Raw genomic sequence first — 20,749 nt, 5'->3', positions numbered from 1 at the left:
TGCCCAGTCACCAAGGCTCTCGGGCTGGGCTCCTCCTGAGTTCCCTGACCTAGAGACTCCCTGAGCCCCAGCACACCGGCCTCCCCATGCCTCCTGCTCCCGCCCCCTTGACACACCCAATCATGCCCTCACTTCCTCTCCTCTGAACTCTTCCAATAACCCCCCCACCCCACCCCACCCCCGACTAATTACCAGCTGGGGAAACTTGGGACAAATCACGGTACCTCCTTGAGCTTCCGTTTTCCTCTCCTCAAATTTAGTGTAATGACACTCACTGTAGAGGGCTGTGGCGAGAACCAACGCGATCACAGGTATAAATATAAGTCACTTAGCACCGTGCTCAGCATGTGCCAAGCAAATGTTAATCCATCTCTCCTTCCCCCACGTCTTCAGCCCTGTTCTCCAGCATGTGGTTTACCCTCTAGAGACACATCTGATTTCTAGAGTGATCGTTGGCCAAACACACCCAGCAATTTTCTGCTTCCAATCATCCAGTTGCAAAAGGATTGAGTGTCTTTTTTTCCCATCTGAAACCAAGTTGATATTATATAAAATTATCTGGTTACTTTGATTTATCTCAAATATTCAGATCAGGAGGATACCTGCATTTTTAAAAATAATTATGCTTTTGTAAAGCTTGTCTCAGGAAGTTTTTATAAAACCAAGGAGAAAGAACTCATTCCTGTTAGGCATTATGCTTCCTTCCCACTCTGCTTTTGGAAGGATTTGCAATTCAAATTGAGGATAAACTGTATTTTCACTTAGAAAAACACATTCCCTCTAGCAATGAAATTCTCTTTTGAAGAAATCCCCCACAAGACAGCCATATATTTATATGCGCAACAATTTAACAAGAAAATGCTATTGATCTTTTCTCATTCTTATTTTTTCCCATCATCTCTATAATGATGGACATTTAGAACTACACACACACACACACACACACACACACACACACATCCTTTGTCTTTCCAGATTTCTTCCAAATCCCCACAAATGACAGAACTCAGATTTAATTTAAAATTATTTTAGCTGACATCAGCTTAGGGCCAGATCCTCAGTGTCAAAACAGGAAACTGAATAAAACCCTAATGTAAGCTGAATTATCCTGACAATTGCCCAAATTTCTATATCCCCTAAGAGAACTACTTTCAGACGGATAGAGAGGAAAAAGCACGTTGGTGTGTCAGGTAAAAGGGAAAGATGGCTCTGGAGTGTCAGGTTGAGGGTGGGGGTCGAAAGACAGACCTGGGCTGGCCACTCACTGTACCTCTTCCAGCTGAGGGACCATGGGTGTGCAGATATCACTGAGTTTCAGTTTTCTCATCTGGGATTGTTGTGAAAATTATAGTAATTAACTCGTGTAAAGCAGTTAGGACAGGCCTGGCACATGCTAAGTGCTCAGTGACAACAGGAATCATAATTCCAGATAAATCAGTGCGGTTCCAAGTACTATGAACCTGGAGGCGGCAGAATGTAATGATCAGAGACTTTTGCTTAGACAGCCTGGGCTCAAATCCTAACTCCAGTACTTACTAGCTGTGTGACTCTGGGCAAGTTACATAGCCACTCTGTGCTTTAGCGATGCTTTCTGTTTAAAAAAAAGCGTTAAAAACTGTACCTGCATCATGGAAATGTGAGAATGAAGTGAGACAATATGAAATACCGAGCACAAATAGTAAATGCTGGATGAATTCTGTTATTTTTCCTTGTGGTCTACAAAAATAAAGTTAATTAGGGGCACCTGGGTGGCCCAGCCTGTTGAGCGTTGGACTTCGGCTCAGGTCATAATCTCAGTTTGTGGGTTGGAGCCCGGCAACGGGCTTTGTGGTGACAGCTCAGAGCCTGGAGCCTGCTTCGGAGTCTGTGTCTCCTCTCTCTCTGCCCCTCCCCCACTCGCACTCCGTCTCTGTCTTGCAAAAATAAATAAATGTAAAAAAAATGTTTTTTAAGTTCATTAACTCAACTACTTCCCAACTACACCAAGTCTTTCAAACTGGAGGGTTTTCCAATTTAGAGGATGAGTAGCCAAGTTGCCTCACCGTACACATCCAAATCAAGCGACATCCCCTTGGGTGGGTGGACAGCAACACCTTAGACCGGAAGTCAGACATTCCCTCAGGCCGCACGGGGACACGTGACCTGAGCTCAACCAATCAGACGCTTACAACTGGCAAACGGGACCTTGTTTCTTTTTTTTTTTAATGTTTTATTTAGTTTTTTGATACAGAGAGAGACAGAGCATGAGAGGGGGAAGGGCAGAGAGAGAAGGAGACACAGAAGCAGAAGCAGGCTCCAGGCTCTGAGCAGTCTGTACAGAGCCTGATGCGGGGCTCGAACCCACGAACGTGAGATCTGACCTGAGCCAAAGTCGGAGGCTTAACCGACTGAGCCACCCAGGCGCCCCGGGACCTCGTTTCTTAAAGCAGAATGAATGGAGGTGGAAAGAGTGGCGACTCGGGTTTTTCTCTCTCCTGAGATTCAGGATTGGAAAATCAACACATGCTCTTTACAACCACAAGTAGCCACAGATATATTCAGAAAGTATGATTAATCTGTTTGCCAAACCACGTTCTCAATTTTCGCCAGTTGCTAAGTCCTCTGCCGCTAGTTCTCCCTACAGGTCATAGGCCTTGCTCAAGGTCAATGGAGGTCTATTGTACTCACTCTATTATGCCACTGGACTTTTCCATAATATAAACGCACCACTATTTTTTCAAATATTCCTCGTTGGACAGGAACTTTCTGGATATCCATTGCAATTTTCAGTGCACATCCTCATTGACCAAGCAACCCCCGTTTCAGTAATCAGTCCTACAGAAATAAAGCACTAGTTTGCATGTAAGGCTGCACATACAAGGCTACTTACTGCACATTGCTTGCAATATCAGAACCTGGAAATAACCTAAATGTCCAGCAGTCTCTGCGTTATTTATGGCACTTGAATTAGGGAGGAAAGAAAACTCACTGTGAAAGGTGTTTAATGAGGGGAAAAAGTGTTTAATGAAAACCACTACTCAAACCCAAGTGCGAATTGGGAATTTTAGATTCCTTTCAACAACGAAATTTGAGACGCTTTTCACTGGGGGGAAGGGGTTAGTTAGGGGAAGCAGGAAGGAAAAATAAGATAGGTGTGTCAAGGTTGGAGCACCACAACATAAGTGGGTCATTGTTAGATCTATTTTACCCACAGGGACAGCAAATCTGAATCCTCAGACAACCCAAGTTCAGATGTTGCGTCCATCCAGAGTCTCAAACCACATTATGCATGAGACTCACACAGGACTCTTGGTAAACTGCGGGTTGATTCGGCAAGACTGAGGTGAGGTCTGAGTTGGGGCACCTCTAACGAGCAAGGGGTGACACAGATGCTGCTGGCCGGTGGACCACACCTCGAGTTGTAAGGATCTGATGGATTCACATTAGTTGTCGGAACTGAATTTCCCTCATTTGTCACGTAGTGTGGTTGATCCGGATGGTCATCCATGTGAGTTTTCCCAGGACAATCTCCCTTTTGCACTGAAACTCCTGAGTCCCAGGCAAACCAGGGCAGCTGGAATTGATCAGAGTAGGTAACTAAGAAGCCTGAGAAGTCACGTAAATGAATGAAGTGGGCTGGTTGGGGACTTTGGCAAACAGAAGAACTTAAATGTCCACTCTCTCAGGCTCTACCCAAGATTCTCCAACTTGCAACCATGGCCCAGATGACCCTTAGAAATTCTGAGAAACTCTACAATAGATTTTTTCTGATGGCAGCCATAAGTGTCCATAGACAATGATATTAGAATATTAGATGAAATGAAATATTACAATGAAAATTTTAGAAATCAATGACTGTCCAGAAAGAAGATGAAAATAGTTTAAAGAGAGGGCAAAAAAGGAGTCTCCCCATCAATTCAGAAACTGAGTATGGTAGCCAGCCCACAATGATTCTCACCTCCTGGTTTTCACATCTTGTGTGGGGCTCTTCTATCCTCAATAGGGCTAACTTGTCTTGTCCATAGGACATTGTGATGACAGCTATACCTCAATAATAATTTTTAAAAAATAGGACACTGTGGAAATGATGGGGCTTGACTTCCTTGGCCAGGTCATTGAGCCTCCTGTCTTACTGCTTTTTTTAGATCACTTGCTCTGGGGGAAGCCAGCCGCCATGTTGTGAGGATACCCAAGTGCCCCTGTGGAGAGATTCATATAGCAAGGTACTGAGGCCTCCTGCCAACAGCTGTGTGAGGGAGCCATATGAGAGGTGAAACCTCCAGCTTTAACCAGGCCTTCAGAGGATACAGACCCAGCCAACATCTTAACTGCAAACTTATGAGAGATTCTGAGATGGAACCACTCAGCTAAGCCACTTTCTATCAAACTCTGAAACTTCCCCAAGGATCAAAGACCCAAGAAGTTGCAAACTGGCAGCCAGTAGGGCCACAAACAAGTTTTGTCTTGCCTATGTAAGTTACTTTCAATGTGAATTAGTTACCAAATCTAAAAACCAGGATATTCCCATGCATATCTGGATTTCCAGCACTTCTGTTCCGACAGATCAAGGACAGGCCAGAGCTGGGCAGCACCTGACCCCTTAGAGGGGACTGGCCTGCCCTGCATCAACACACCCACTGCTTCCTCTGTCCCTCTCCCTGTCTGGTACCACTTGTTAATATTACCTGCCAGCCCTCCTAAGACTCCTCCTGGACTTAGAGATCAGAAACCTTTTCACTGGTGATTCTCATTGTGGTCCAGGGACCAGCAGCACCTGGGAACTTGCTAGAAATGCAGAAATTCTGGGGTGGAGCCCAGTAATCAGTATTTCAACAAACCCTCCAGGGGATACTGACCTTTAAGAAAGAACCACTGTTTCTCACAAATGAGGTTTCTTACTTTGGGGCACTGTATTGGTTTTCTAGGGCTTCCATTAAAAAGTACTACAAACCTGGTGGCTTAGAACAACAGAAATTTATTGTCTCATAGCTCTGAGGGCTAGGAGTCTAAAATGAAAATGTCAGCTCCCTCTGGAACCTGTAAGGGAATTCTTCATTGACTCTTCCTGGCCTCTGGTGGTTTGCCGGCAACCTTCGGAATTGCTTAGGTTTAGATACATCACTTCAACCCTCCATCTCCACATGGTGTTCTCCATGTGTATCTTCACATCATCTTCCCTCTGGGTGTGCCTGCCTCTCTGTCCAGATTTCCCCTTTTAATAAGGATTCCAGTCGTATTGGATTTGGACCAACTAAGACCTCAACTGAAGTTGATTATCTCTGTAAAGACCTTATGTCCAAATAAAGTCATATTCTGATGTACTCACTGAAGGTTAGGACTTCAACAAATTTGGGTGGGAATACAAATTAACCATAACAGAAACCATTTGCTGCTGTTCAGCAGAAAAGACTCAAAATGTCTGAGGATCTGGCTCTACTAGTGTGCAGACTGAGCCCCCAGCCGCACCGGAAATGCCAGAAGTCTGTGCCTTCTGCCAGGCTCCATGTCAGACGCTTGGTGGCCACTCAACTCCGAGTTCTCAAGGCACCGCTGAGAGCCCAGGCATGGAGACACCGGGAGGAGCAAGAACCTGGAAGCAATTTGTTCTCAAATAATCTGCTCACATGTATAAACAAAGAATACAATTTTTTAAATTGAGGGCTAATCATACAATGTATCAAACACTGGACTGCCAGTCCTAATTCTGTGCTGTGACTTTACATTTCTTTGAGCCTCAGATTTCTCAGGTGTACTCCGAGGGGTTTGGAGCGGTATCTGTAATCTCCCTTCCAGCTCCAAAAGTCTGTGACTAATTGACATTAAAAGAACTTTCCATTTCAGAATACCTAATCCCCTCCTCTATCATTACATAAGCCACTGTTGCATTGGACAGTAGGACTATATTTAATGAATCAATTCATGTGTTTTGTCAAATATCTATTATATGCAAAGCCCCTTGTCTTCTTTTCACAATGCATTTGAGCTAAGTGAACCCATTAGTGACTTCAGATAAAAATCTAGAAGCATCTATGATCAAAAATGAGTAGCTTTCCAACCCCCCCCACCCCCCCCCCACCCCACGGACAAGGGAGGGGCCTGGCAGTCATGAGAACTGCAGTGTGGGTCAGTTTCTGGGCTGCGGGGTCCGCTTAGGAGGATTGCTCCACGATAACGCTCACCCAGAAAGCACCATGCAATCCAGGGCTAAGTTTCCACCCTGTCCCAGGTTTCTAACTCGAGATGACTTCAAAAGAAGGAGAGCTTGTTTGGCCTAATACCCGTGAAGTGCCGGTTTCAGGAACATGACATGCTGTTAAACCACAGCCGTGTAAGCTTGCGGCCGCTGAGATTTTCCAAGGATGAAAGTTTCACTTTTCAAAGAAAAACATGGCACCGCAAAGCCGGAGAGACGTAAGGTGACTGGTGTTGATTGGCCCCAAGAAGCCTTCTCTCCCAAAGAGCACCTACAGTGTGTGGGTGGGTTCTGGGTGGGGACCAGGGAGGCACAGGAGGATGGGCTCACTTTCCAATCGTGAGACACAGTGGCTGCCTCAGACTAGCTCTCGAGAGGGGAGAGAAAGCTGGGCAGAGTCCGGTGTGGACGCGTGGCGTCGTGGAGGCTGGAGAGCACTGGGGAAGGTGGCAGGGTGTTACTCTGGAAGCTAGGTCAAGTGGATCGTCTGCAAGTCGGCCAGAGCAGATGCAGGAGCCAGAGCTGGAAGCGCTTGTTCACAGGGCGGGAGAGAGGGTGCCCAGCAATCCCCACAGGGGACTCAGTGTCTCCGTGAGATCACACGTCAGGCCCCTGGGCTCCCTCCTTCACATCTGGCTCCCAAGTTTGGCAGAATGGTCAGGGAGAGCTTCTGAATGTTCGGGGGGGATGTCCTGTCCCCCTAGATTGGAGTTCATCGCCAATTTCATCTCCAATTTCATCTCCATTTCAAAGGAAAATGGGTATCTGTGGAACAGAATCAAATCTCAGAGAATCTTTGATTTTATAAAGAAACTTGGGGGTCATTTAACCTAACCTCTCCCTCCATGTCAGAATCCTCACAGTGGATTGGTTTTCCAGCTTCTGTGTGGATCCCTCCACTGACAGGGAGCTTGTTCACTCATAAGATAACCTGTGTCATCACCAAAGGGCTCTAGTCCCCTCAAAATGTTCTCCTTATGATGCTAACTTCTTCTTCCTTCTAACTTACCCCCCTAAGTGCATGCTCTGTCCTTTGAAACAGGTCGGAACCTGTATTTTCTGTAACAATCCTTTAACTTTCAAGGTGAGGCCACCAAAACTTCTCTAAACATCCCTAGCTCCTTGCATGGGACTTGTGTGGGATGGCTCCTGGACCTGGTTAAGATCATCTAAACACTCCCCGTGTCCTTCGAAAAACATCCTCTCCCCTCTCCAAACTGAGAGCCATTTTCCAGAGACACCAAGAGCAATGTAAGTCAGATTGTGGGTTGCATGTGGGTAACGCTGGAAACCTGAGCCAGCTGACCTCAAAGACCACAGATGGTGGCCACTTCAGGAACTAAATGGTGATCCAGATCCACCCAGGGTGCCCATGGTGAAGCCAGGCAGCCTTGACCGGGCCCGAGGCTCAGTACTTGCTAAGCCTGGGAAGTCTGTAGCCTCTCATTGTTTGGGGTAAAAGCAGGCCCCGGGCCAGCGTCCATGAATGCTGGATTTCATGGTCACTGGTGGGGAAAACCACTGGGCCCTGAGCTTGGCATAGAAGGGAGAAGCCCGCCCCCTAGTGGACCTCTGGGGGGTGGCAAGGTGCAAAAGCACCCTGAAACCTCACTGATGAGGGGTCGAGGGGAACAGCCACTTCCTGTCACACTCCCCATTTTACCAGTTGCCTCTGGCAGCCTGCAAGAGACGTGATCTGGACTGTCACAGGGCAGGGTGGGTGGCAGCAGGGGACACATCCCTAAGTCACCAGGTAAAGACCCCTGGATCTATTTATCTGGCAACAGAAAGTTGAAGATAAATCTGGCAGGTGTTGTTAGCTGTTGGGGAGGGGGGGAAGAAAAGAAACAAAAAGGCAGCAGGAGGCCTTTCCTGGTTCAGCCACTCCCTGGGTGGCCTCAGGCAAATCACAGTCCCTCACTGGGCCTCCCAAGGCTGAGCTGGGTGCAGGCTACAGGCCTCTGAACGCTCACACTGGACAGACCCAGCGGGAGGCTTCCACTTGCCCGTACTGACAACAGCCAGTCATCGGTGGTGCCTCGCCCCTGACTGAAGACTAGAGGGCTTCCAGGAGGTGGCCAGGGAAAGGGCACATGTGGAGCAGGAGGCAGAGGGCACCGCCTTGGCCAGTTTGGCTTCCCCCTCGAGGCCCTGGAGAGCACACCGCGCCCTTCCAGCATGTCACAGGGAGCACCACAAAGTCATTTCTCACAGCAGTCTCCCCTCCTTCCAAACCTGGGGCCGATCCTAAATCTAGAATAGTGACCTCGCCTTGAAACGCTTCTCCACTGAGTGATGCCTGGACACTGACCCAAAGGTGTCTGTGTCACAAAACATGCTTGTCCCTGCTAGACGTGACCCAGGCCTGTTTCACGTTCAATACCACAAACATCGGTTCTGCCTCACACCCAAACATCTCTGCACTGCCCTTTACACAGCACTAAGCGTATGATCAAAGGTGTGTTTTTATCGTATTTTCAGGGTAAATTCTGTACTACTCTGTGAGCATAATTGGGCTAAATGTAACCTGGGAGATGCAAGCCGGAAGTGCTTTCCTCAACGTTCTCCAGGTGAAAGATAGAGGTGCATTTTAAAAATCGAATTATATTTTTAAATGGTTCAAATTTTTTTCTGCCCTATGCTCAGAGACATGAGGTCACAGAGTCACCAAAGATGTTATTTTAAAACACTTAACTGTCCTTTGGCGAAATGAAAGGTATTGAAACCCTTATAAAATATGGCCTTGTATAAATTACCTGAAACAATGTTCTCGGGCTAATGTGCTTCTAGCTGGAAGGATCTGGGGCAAATGTTAGGAGGGGAGGGGTCATCTTGCACACCAAGGTTCACTAAAGCTTTGGCTGAAACTAAATAAGCCTGTAATTTCTCATTTTAAAAAAAAAGCATTATAAAGTTATTATAAGACATTTTAAGTTATTATACAAACATCCCTTAAAAATTAGAGGATTCCAGAAAGCAGTACAATCCAAGTTCTACCTAAAAAGTAAAGTCAGGTGGAACATGTAACTCTAATTGCAGACAGAACCCTTTTCAAACACCTATTTAGACCACCCAGCTTCTGCAGTATTGCCAAATTCTAACATTGTAATGAAAATTTTAAAGTCCAAAACCTACAAGCCATCAGAGGTTCAGTAAGCAGATTGTGCCATTTCAAAACTGAAAATGTGCTTGCGTAAGCAAGTCACCGGGCTAACCTTTCTGGACGGAGAGCCTGGCCTCCAGTTCAGAACATGGCTATGCCAGGGTCAGAAATGTGACCAAACTGCGCTTTCACAGAGGTTAGCCAAGGTTCACAAGGTCATGACTGGGCCATTTTATCAGTCCTGTCAGGCTCACACCCTATTGCCTGGCATAGATAAAAACTTTATCTGTCAGCTTGCTAAATCTACTCCTCCCGCCTTATTTTCAATAAAGAAAAGCCTGGACTCGCTTATCTAAACCAGAGACTGGCCTCTTCCAATACTGTTTTCAGATGCAACTTTTCTGGGCTCATTTTTGGTCCATCCCTGTCCACTAGCAGAGTGACCGGCTTTCTCCTTCCTGAAGCCTTCAGAAGAACTGCATGGGCAATATGCTCTAGCATGGAGTGATTATGTTTATTCAACGTACTAACTTTATGGCTCAAGGTATTAGGTTAGAGCAGAATGTTCTCAAGTATTACCTTTCCAAACTCATCTTTCTTCAAGGCAAAGCAAGCAAAAAAAGAAAAGAAAAAATCTAATATAAACTTAGATTTTCCAATTATGGAATCTAAACCATAGAAACGTACAAAGTTACCTTTGAACTAACTCACACTCACATACATTTATATTTTTCTGATAACTGTTAAAAGGAAAAGCAACTAAAGTTTCTTCCTCGATACACACAGATAAAACTAAAGCCATGGATACAGACGCTTAGAAATCTGGCTAAATATACAAATATAAAACTAGTGAGTTCCCCCCCCCCCCAGGAATCTTAAATGCAAGACAAGCACCTTCAGATTTTACTTTATTTGGAAACTATCCAAATTCATTATTTTAATATTTAAAGACTGTGGTACTATCGGAAAGACACATAAATAATATACATTTAGAAATTAAATATAATAAAATCAGCATGACAGTATGTAAAACCTCATGTGCACTTCAAAGTCTGAAGTCTGGGCGTTCACACCCATCAGGTTTCCCCCTGGAAACGGGTGAACCTCGCAGGGAGATCGTCCACGGGGTACACAGTGGGACTGGTTTTCATTGTAGGAGGTCCATTCAGAAGCCGCCAGTCACAATGCCTGGCCAGCTCCACTGTAAATATTTTGAGAAGAATTTTTGCAAACTCTTTCCCTACACAGCTCCTCAGGCCGCCTCCAAATGGAATGAAGCTGAACCTGGACGCATCCTCTGGGTGAGGCAGCATAAATCGGTCAGGATTAAATTCCTCCTTGTTGGTGAAGATGTCTGCCACATCGTGAGTATCACAGATACTGTAGATGACATTCCAGCCCTTGGGAATCTGGTATCCCTGCAAAAGATTATGAAGTCCCAAGGGCTGACAAACTGGAATTTAACTCCCAACAACAAAAAGTTATCACTGATAACCGGGGCAATTATGAGTTGAAAAACAGGGATGTGTGGAGAGAGACAGGCAGACAGACATTCAGATTGCCGAAACACGTGTCCACAGGGCGCAGGATGATGGTATCATAAGCATAAGAAATGTAAGCCAATGCACGGGGAGGCAAGGGGAGCTTTAAAACCACATGAACTTACATTTAATTCAAAAGTCTTAAGAGCGACCCGAAACCCTCCTGGAACTGGGGGATTCAGTCGCAGGGTCTCTTTAATAACACACCCAGTGTATTTAAGCTGTCCCAAAATTTCCATGTCCAACTTGTTGTCTTGATTGCTCTTGCAAAGTAAACCCTATCAAAACAGTCATACAGAGGTGAACGGTTATTTTGCCCATCAGCCCAGCAGATGTAAACAGGACTTAAGTGGCGGCTAGATCCAAAGGGTCCCATGTTGGGAGCTTTCCCCCTGAGGGGGAAACTGTGAGCAGCTAATGACCATTTGCCCCCACCCCTTGGCCCAAATCCACTGTCTATTTACAATCCCAAGAGAAGGCAGCTCCCCACTTAGAACCACCAAGCTTCTCCCCCGCCCCCATCACCACCACCACTATTCACCACCTCCTAGGAGTCCCCAAAGTCGAAATACAAAGTCGAAAGTGAAATCCAACTGAAAATCTCCAATGCACTGCAAAAAGTGGAGGAGGAGTAGGAATACAAGGATCAATCCCTGTCTGCGTGGGATCACAGCTCACAATTCCTTCCTTTTTATTCACAAAGCTAATCCCCCCTCACGCCGGCCCACCCACCCCTTGGCCCTGCACTTTCAAAATACTCAGAGAAGTCAGCACACTTACATAATGGCAAGATGGCTAGGGGGCAGCAGAATTTCTCAACCCCAGTGTCCCCCTACCTTACTCTTGAGCTCCTCTCGAACTTTCTGGAGAACGTGGGGGTAAAGCCCCAAGTAAGTAATCAGAGACGTGGCTGCGCTAGCTGTGGTTTCATGTCCTCCAAAGAGGAGTTCGGTTGAAGATTGCTTTAGTGCCTAAGGATGGAATAATTCAAACGTTTTTACGAGTCCGCATGCAACTGTATACATCACTTAGAACCGAACTGAAGGTTCTGGAAAGAGGAGATGTGCTAAAAAGTTTGCTGATAGAAAGCCAAGGAAGGCTACACTTTTAAACATAATGCATAGTCCCTTTCGTTCAGCTAGAGAAGGAAGGCCAGTAAGATCCCACTACACTGGGAATTCTTGAATGAAAGCCTTGGTTGTATTAAAATCCCCCAACACTCTTTATTTACATTTTGCAAATTCCAAGGATCCCCGAAAGCCTGGTAGGGCTAGGGGACATCCCCTGTTCCGCTGCATCCTCTCCCACAGCTCTCTGCACCCGACCCGCAGTCTCAACCTTCCGAGTCCTATCCTCGGGGTCTGGGCCGGTCTGCCTACTGTGGAGTCTGGGAGTGAGCTTTGGGGATCCCGGTGCCGCCCTTGGAAAGCCAGAGGACCAGATTCCGCAGTGCCGCTTCCTGAAATTGCCACTCACCTGCATGTCCAGCCTCTCCTCCCTCTCCCAAGAGTGCTCGATCAACAGCTGCAGCGCATCTTTGTAGCCACCGCCCGCCTCGGCCGCCCGCAGCCCGCTGATCTTGGCGCGGATGTTCTCCTCTATGCGCGCGTGGATGAGGTTGCGCGCCTTCATGCCCTGAGCGCAGAGAGCGCACGGCGGTGAGCTGACGCCGAGCCCCCGCGGCCCCGCGCCCTTAGCTCCTCACGCTGCGAGCTCCCTTACCCGGTACAGCCCACTGAAGGGCACGTCGATGGGCAAGGAGAAGAGATTGCGGGTCATCTCCTCGAAGGCCTCCACCAGCTGCCGCTCGGCGTCCCCGCCGCTCGCCAGCCGGGGCTCACAGCCCAGCAGGATGCGCATGGCGATGCGGAACATGAGGCGCTTCACCTGGGGGTAGACCAGGAGGCCGCGCTCTCCGCAGCTCAGCCACTGCTCCAGGCAAGTGCCCACCTCTTCGGCGATCACCGGCACGTAGTACTGGAGCGCCTCGCGGCTGAAGGCCCGCATAATCACCTGAGTTCCAAAGGAGGAAAAGTGTTTAAAACGCCCCCCCTCGCCTTCCGGGATCCCCTTCCAGCCACCCCCACCCCCGCCAGACCCAAGGCACGTCCCGGCTGATAAAGCTAAACTGGGCTTGAACGGGTTCCAGCCGACATCTCGTGGAGCTAGCGCTCGTCCAGCATTTATGTGCTTGAACCCCTCCAGCGGATAGGGTCCCCCTCCCTGTCCGGGCACCGCCGCCCTCACCTTCTTGCGCTGCTTGTGCGAGGAATCGTGGAGGTTGGAGAGGCAGCCGGAGCCCAGGATGGTGCGCACCGACGCGGGCCAGTGAACCGACACCAACCGGTGCTCCCCGAGCAAGATGCGCCGCACGTTGTCGGCGCCCATCACCCGCACTGTGGGCCGCCCGAACAGATGCGTCTTGTAGATGAAGCCGTATTTCTTGCGCTTCATCTGCAGGAACTTCCTTCGCTGGGAGAGGAGGGCGGAGAAGAGAGACAGGCGTGAGGGGGCGCCGGGGAGCGCCGCGCCTCCGGCTAGCCCGGATCCTAGCCGCAGTCACCTCCCTCTCAGGGACGCCTACCCTGGCTTCTGGAAGCCCTGAGCCCAGTCGGGCTCCTGACAATCGTCCTGTCCCGCCCAAGCTCCCTTACCTGTAGCACCATCTGCAGTGTTTCCCCAAAGAAGGGGAAGCCCATGGTTCCGGGGGGCAAGGGGAGGGCGCAGCTGCGGTCGCGGCTGCTCACGCAGTACAAGTCCCAGAGCTTGATCGCGGCCAGGAAGAGCAGCAGCGGTAGCACGAAGGTGCAGAGCGCACTGGCCAGCAGCGACGGGAGCCCCATGGCGCGCCGCGGCCTCCCGCGCCACCTGCCGCCGCCGCCAGCGCTGCGAACCCCGCCGCGCGCCCGCTTTATAGGCGGCCCAGGTTGCTGCCCACGTTACCTTGGTCAGACAATTAGTTCACCCAAAGTTCATCTTTAATTGCGGATTGGGCCCCTGGCTCCTCCCCCGGCGAGGCGCTGCCCAAAATCTTTAACCGTTTGTTCCACGCCTAGGCAGAGGCGGCACGGTGGCGGCTTCCCCCGGCGCGCGCCTCCTGGGGTGCGGGGCTACGGGGAAGCCTGCCTCCCCCTTAGAAGGTGTGCGGGGCTCCGAGACGGTGGCAGGGGCCGACCGGGCTCCGGGGAACGGGAACTCCAAGCCCTGGGCTCCCCGGTGATCTTTCTGAAATCCCTCCCGCCGGGTCCGACGGGCGATCCAGCCCAGAGCTACCTTCAATGGCTTTTCATTTTCAGGTGCCGTGTGGGCTCCCTTCCACCTGCTGGAGAAGCAAAGGGAAGTGTGTTCGGGGACCGACTAGCTTGCCACATCCCACACTGGGGAAACTGAGGTCCAGAACGCAGAGCAAAACGCAGACCTCTCGACTCTCCGGAAGATCCCCCAGGGCCGGACCTAAGCTAGAGCCGGGCAGAGGAGTCAAGCATGATCCGAGGATCATAGATCCTAGAGCTCCCCAAACCCCTCAAGGAGGTTACACTCATGTAGTCTTGGAAGGTCCAACTTAAGGGTACAAGAGAGCCTCCAGATCCCTCAAGACTCCAGGTGAACCTTGCACAAGCCTGAGCCCCAACTCTGACGCCCCAGCGGGAGACCACAGGGGCAATCCATCCACGGCTCAGCGTTCTGAGAATTGGCAGCAGCCGGCAGGATTCCGAGGGCCCTGGGACTCGCAGCCCCAGCTAGGCAGAGAGGAAGAGGAATCTTAGGCCTGGGAAGATAAGGTGACAGAGATAGAGGAAGGAAAGCCCAGGAGTCTGTACTCCGGGGTTCCGCTCCATCTCTGCTTGCATGACCTTGAGCGAATCACCACAAATCCTTGCGCCTGTTTCCTTCTCCTTAATATGGAGGCGGTTAATTCCCAGTCTGTCTACACCCCCGGATAGTTGTGTTTTCAAAATGGGCTTCCGGTTGCAAATTACTTTCCCCAGCTCCGCGCACTAGATTACGTCATCAGGATGACCAGGAGCCTTCCTCCGCTCTCACAGCCCCCACCCACCTAAGCCACCCAGGTGAGACGGGTGCTTGGCCCTAAACCCACCGGCCTCGGCCAGTCGCTAATGGGAGTGTTGAGAGAATCCGTCCTCGGAAGCAGGTCTGGCCTTTGCCCAGCTGCAGCCGATGCCCGGAGCTCGGGCACTGCGGAGTGCACGTGCGCTCCCCACTTCTCACCTGGCCGGGCCACACGCATCCTCACTTTTGAGCGCTGAACTCACCAGCGGCGCCGAAAACGAAACAGAATACGTTTGTTTAAAACTAAACGCCGGCTCTTGCAGGAGCACGCTGCACGCCTTGGAAGGCGTCCCTTGTAAATGGAAAACTCTTTGATCCTAAGAGCTGTTAAATACGTGACCCTCCCGCGGTGGTCCCCAAAGCCGGCGGGATTGGAAAAGGTGGAGTCGTAGGGACCGCACGGTCCTCGCAACGCTCCAAGCCAGAGTCGCCACAGGACTTGCAGGGCAGTCTGCGTTTCCCTCCATAACCCTACTCGGTGTTTTAGAGGCTCTAGAGAAGGGTCTCTCCCACTGTCATTTCATCTAACCATTTAGCGGTTGCAAGCGGTGCCGGCCAACTTCTGGGCACCAGCAGAAACGGCGCGTGACGCGCCAGAAGTGATTCGCAGAAATCCTGGGCCCGCCCCTTTCTAGACCGTGCTCCCGCCGGTGAGCAAAACTGCCGAGCGGGGGCGTGACCTGGGGCCCATTCCCAATCCTCTGGCCTGACCTGCCTGTGACCCCTGCAGGCCGGACCGTGACATCCGAGTGAACTCTGCAGGGCCACCTCGCCAAGTTCAGCGCGCGCCGGGTCACAAGATGAGTGGGGCCTGCGTGCTGGAAATTGCCGGGGGGAGGGGGAGGAGTTCTAATAAATCTGCCCATCGGGACCCGCGGGGGCGTCCAGCGGGGGTGTTAGGCAGGAAGGGATTAAATGTGAGAATGAAGATCATTAAAGAACATATTGAATTGTGGAAGAGGTCAATAAATTATCAGCAGATAAGAACTTTGATTAGAAAACTTGCCAAGCTTTCTTAAGTGGTGGTGGGCAGGGATGAGGATTGGTTCTCAGGAAAACAATATTTCCAAGATGTTTACAAAATAGCCTCCTTGCTGCTAAGGATTGGGGGTGGAGAGTGTTTTGTTGTTGTTGTTTTGCTGGAGTGGGGCAGTGAGGACCCAGAGGTAGACCAGAGTCAGGTGAGCTCCCAGCACCCCTCCTCACCTTTTCCCCTTCCACCCCTTCCACCCCTAGAGCACTTGTATTCCAGTCCCAGGGTGTTACACTCGCTGTTCCCTCTGCTTGGGGAGCACCTTTCCCAGGTCACTTCTGGCTGGTTCCTTACGAAGTCAAATGTCACCTCACAGAAGTCTCCCCTCTCCACCCTGCAGAGTCTAACCCCCAGGTACTGTGTATTACAGACAGGTTTTATTTTTTTGACAGCACTTACCACCCTCTGACATACTCTTGCTCTCTCGTTTGCCAGTTTATTTGTCTACCTCCTTTGTAAGCGGCCCAGGAAGGCAAGAACCAGTATGCTCCTTCCTCAAAGAATCTGGAACTACTGAAAACAGGAGCTCAGATATTCTCTGAAATTACTGAAAATGATGTCTCGCTGGGAAACTGAGGCTGCCCCCACTGGAGCTTACAGTTAGTACAGATCCCAGAGCAGGTAAGCCAGGTCTCTTGAAACCACCTACATCCCAGGGGCTTCGGAGAACCTCCTTCCCACGTTTCTCCCCTCTCCCCCAGTCGGAATCAACCCCAAGCCCTGATCCTCCTGCCCCCTCCGCCTGGTGGAGCTTCTCAGCCCGGATGTTGCCTGCAGCCTCCGGAGCGCCCTGAGGACAGGCCCCAGTTCTGCCACTCTTGCTGGCTCCACTGCCTGCCGGGGCCCATGGCCTGGCGCCGGGCCTGTGGTCAGCACTGGGTGATGAATTGCCCTGGATGGGGGTTATGGCAGTGTCAGCCGAGCTCTCGGAAGGGCCCGCTGCGCTCTTGAGCTACCGACCCTGGCTGTGCCTGCTGCTTCCCCCTTTCCTTCTGGCCCGGGGATCCACCTTAAGCATAAGGTCAGGAGGGCACTAGCTTCCTTCTGGTTCACTAAGGGGTCAGCTTGGGGCCTGGGCGGCAACTTCCCTGGCTCACCCATCATGTCCAGCTGCCCTGACCTGTCTGAAGATGGGTGGCAGGTTGCAGTGGGCTGTTGGGATGGTGCCACTGGAGGCTCTTGGCTTCGACTTAAACACCAGTGGAAACCTCTGTGTCAGAGTCCTTAAGCCATAGGGATCACTATGGAAGGACGAAGGGCTGAGCCCTACATGGTAGCCACAGGCCCAGAGGCAAGAGCAAGAAGTAAGTGATGGGGTAGAGGAGTCCAGATGGGATGGCCAGTCCACTGGCCAAGTATTCCAGGCGGGCATTGCTAGCCCCTCAGGGAAGTCTTCTGTTCCTCCTATGCCATAGAGGGGGGTTGAGGTAGTAAACCGGAAGGTCCCTGCAGCCAGCTATTACAGAGATAATTCTCTGCCCAGCTCTAGGGCTGTGCTCAGGAGGAAAGCTCTGGGCATACTCTGGGGTGGGTCTTTCCTGGGCATCCTCCATCCCCTGCCCCACACCTTCCCACCAGGGAGCCGATGCCCAGCTAAGCCTTAGTTTAGCCTCCTCGCTCAACTGCTGCCAGGAAACTTTTTTCTTGGCCTTCTTGTTTTTGCTAGAAATATCCCCAACCTCTCTGATTATGCCTCAACCTCCCATGCAAATAATTCAACCTTTGAGACATCTCCATGTGCCTTTTCTCCCCTGTATATATGGAAAGATTAAACGCGTTTTTGCAGTAGGAATTTTCTTTTTAAGAAGTCGCCAGCAGAATCCAGGGACATTGAGCCGTTCAGAGCCCTGGAAGCCCCACAGTTCTCAGTTTCCGCCGAGACGGGGACCCGCAGAGTGGCCGCGGCGCCCCAAGCCAAGGCCAGCTGCCCGAGGGCCTTCCGTAGGGCGCCTTCACAGTGTGTTGTGCTGCGGCCCAAAGCCAGCCCGGAGACGCGCTTCTCCCGAGGGTTGAAGGTCCCAGCCGCGTTCGCTGGGTCTCTGGCACGGTCCAGTTCTCCCCTAGCACTCGTCCCCGCGGCCCCAGATCCAAGCAACCTCCCGGGCGCGGCACCAGAAGGCGAGGACCCGCAGCTACTAGCGAAGATCTGTTCCCTCCATCCCTGCTTCGAGATCCTAGTACAGGTTTAAGAGGCTAGTCTCAGGACCTTTCCTTCCTCAGGGCTCAGAGCCCAGGAGGCGCCTTCCCACCGGTCTGGGGGCTTCTCGTGGGCGCAGGGGCGGGGGCTCACGCTCCTCCTCCCTCAAAGTCTGCCACAGCTGCATTCGGTGACCGTTTGTTGAACGAGTGAGCGAGCGCCCGACCCGGCACACAGAAACCGCACATGCGCGGCGCTGAGAGCGCGCCGCCGCCGGCCAAGCCTCCTTGCGAAGCGCGGCGGGTCAGGGGCGTAGCCCATCCCGCGCCGCCGAAGGCGCGAGCGGGTGAAAAAAGAGCCGCAGCCCGTCCACCGGGTGCACGATGGGCACGGTCTGCATGGCGGGGAGGGCAGGCGTGGCCAGTTCCCAGCGCGCCGTGCGCACCAGCTCCACCGCCAGCAGCTGGAGCACGGCCTGTGCCAACTCCTGGCCGAGGCAGCTGCGCGCTCCGCCGCCGAAGGGGATGTAATGGAAGCGGCCGCAGGGGCCCCGCGACTCCTCGCCCGCCGCGCCGAAGCGCTCGGGGTCGAAGCCCTCAGGCGGACTGCGGTACACCGCGGCCGTCTCGTGCGTGTCCCGGATGCTATACATCACGCTCCAGCCCTTGGGGATCTGGTAGCCCTGCGGGGAAGCGAGGAGACCCACCTGACCACGAGGCACTGGGGCCCAGGCCCGAACCGACCCTCCACCCCGGGGGCAAACAACAGGCATCCAAACACTGGCAGGAGCGTCCATCTAATCCGGAAGCTAGGAGAACGCTCTGCGATCCAATTTCAGCTCCTTTTCTAGTGAGCTGTGTGACTTAGGCTGGATACTCAATCTCTCCGAGCCTCAGTTTCTTAATTGGTAAAATAACAAAAATGCCCGTTTTGTTGTGAGACTAGAATAACTTTGTCATATATACTGATGGTCAGTAAATGTAACCTATTGTTATGTATGCTTCAGGGCCCTGGGGTGGTTGTTGTTGGGTTTTTTTTTTTTTGTTTTTTTTTTTTGTCTTTCTTTTTTCTTCTGACGTTAGATCAAGAGACCCAAGTTCTAGTTCTGCACCTGCCCTCTGCATGGGTGGGAACAACACAAATGACAGAGACCCTCATTCCTCTATGATTGGCTCAATTATAAGGCTCTTCTTTGCATTGAACTGAAGACTGATTCTACCTGAACACTCCCCACCTCCCATCCATTTGCTGTACAATAACATTCAGGTCTGGTAGCCACACTCTAAGAAGGTGAACATGGGAATCAAACCCAGACATCCTTAAAATGTTGTAAGGCAGCTTTCATGTTTCCTCTACCCACCTTCAGCTTTTTCGACTAGTCTGCTTTTTGATGTGTCTTCCAATCCCCTGACTATCTTGCTTCCTTAGCCTGAACGGGCTTCAGGGTGTCTACAGTGGCTCTCAATAGGTGACAGAAAATCTTGGAATCACCAAGAAACTCTGTCTCTGTCTTTCTCCTCTCTAGGCCTCAGTCTTCCCATCTGTAAACTGGACAATGGCTCCCCCTCAGCTCCTCCTGGTGGACCTGTGCTCTTCTTCCACTGTTGCCCTTAGAGACTGAAGAATAAAGTCTGAATTCCAAGGTGCAGCATCCAAGTCACTTCTAAACACTTCACTAATCCACCCATCTCTGTCTGGTTGGTCCCCTCTCTGCTGGTGTGCTGTTCCATCTCAAATGTCAGCTCCCCAAATATTTTAGTGTCATTCCTTACTAAAGATCTCTATCTTCCTCACACCCACTTGGGATGAAGTATAGGCCCTGGCGTCCTTTCTCTCCCTGATGAGAGCCTCCAGGGCAGAATCCTGGTCGCTATGGTTCACTCTACTCTCGGTGTTGAATGGGCCACAGATGCTCCTTGTCCGTTTAAAGCAAGGGTCAGGGAAGGAGGTGCCCAGTCTCTGCCTGGAGCCACGCAGCACCTGAGCTGGGGGTAGAGGGGGCCTGCAGTGCCAGGCATTCAGGCATACATCCTCAGTTTCGCAAGCTGGGGCTCTACTCTGTTGCTGCCACTGTGCCATCCAGCCCTGACACCATCTGACTGTCGGATCAGAGCTGGAAGAGACCAAGACTACTACCTTCCAGAGAGTAAACTGAGGCCCAGAGTGAAGAGGGAACTGTCCAAGTCTTGATACAAATGGAGCCAGACCGGGTAACAACGGCCGGTTTCCTGGAGCTTGTAAGGCTGCAGAGGGTGCGGTACTGGACACAGTAGGCCGGGGGAGGGGGGCTTGTTCCGCACCCACACTCACTGGCTAACGGGGGTGCTGTGCGGAGAGAAGCATGTCTTTATTCTAAGACTCGGTTCTGTTTGAGTTGATCAAAAGCTCAAGTAGGCGGGGTTCCTCGTCCTATCGGCTCACCAGGCGCCAGGCTTTGCGCCCCTCGACCGTGTATCCGGGGAAAGGGGACAGGGCTCGGTGCCCTTCGTAGGCAGAAATCAGAGGCCCCGAGGGGAAGAGGAGACCCCGCGGTCCCAACCCCCCCACCCCCGGCCCCGCCCGTTCGAGCCCGCGGCTGGCGGCGGCGGGGCGCGGGGCGGCGCGCGCACTTACGTCGAGCTCGAAGGTGCGCAGCGCAGTGCGGTAGCCCCCGGACACCGGCGGCAGGAGGCGCAGCACCTCCTTGACCACG

At 51.4% G+C, this 20,749-nt stretch overlaps 2 protein-coding genes across 2 annotated transcripts in view; both read right to left on the bottom strand.

The window, feature by feature from the left end:
* Nucleotides 1–10,166: 10,166 nt before the first annotated feature.
* Nucleotides 10,167–13,659, bottom strand: LOC115273236 (cytochrome P450 26A1). Its single transcript, XM_029916227.1, has 7 exons — nucleotides 13,471–13,659; nucleotides 13,064–13,288; nucleotides 12,539–12,829; nucleotides 12,293–12,451; nucleotides 11,653–11,787; nucleotides 10,942–11,094; nucleotides 10,167–10,693 (listed from the first exon to the last, which is right to left on the bottom strand). Exons 1-7 carry the CDS (start codon nucleotides 13,657–13,659, stop codon nucleotides 10,352–10,354), a joined length of 1,494 nt encoding a protein of 497 aa, XP_029772087.1. The 3' UTR covers nucleotides 10,167–10,351.
* Nucleotides 13,660–17,697: 4,038 nt separating this feature from the next.
* Nucleotides 17,698–20,749, bottom strand: part of LOC115285706 (cytochrome P450 26C1) — an 8,474-nt gene continuing 5,422 nt past the window's right edge. The window contains 2 exon segments of the mRNA XM_029932242.1: nucleotides 17,698–18,739; nucleotides 20,671–20,749. The exon segment at nucleotides 20,671–20,749 is cut by the window's right edge and continues 98 nt beyond it. Of these exon segments, the coding sequence (XP_029788102.1) occupies nucleotides 18,362–18,739; nucleotides 20,671–20,749 (457 nt within the window). The 3' untranslated portion in view covers nucleotides 17,698–18,361.

This window comes from Suricata suricatta, chromosome 2 (assembly GCF_006229205.1).
Source record: "Suricata suricatta isolate VVHF042 chromosome 2, meerkat_22Aug2017_6uvM2_HiC, whole genome shotgun sequence".
NCBI lineage: Eukaryota > Metazoa > Chordata > Mammalia > Carnivora > Herpestidae > Suricata > Suricata suricatta.
This window is presented reverse-complemented; position numbering and strand designations above follow the sequence as displayed.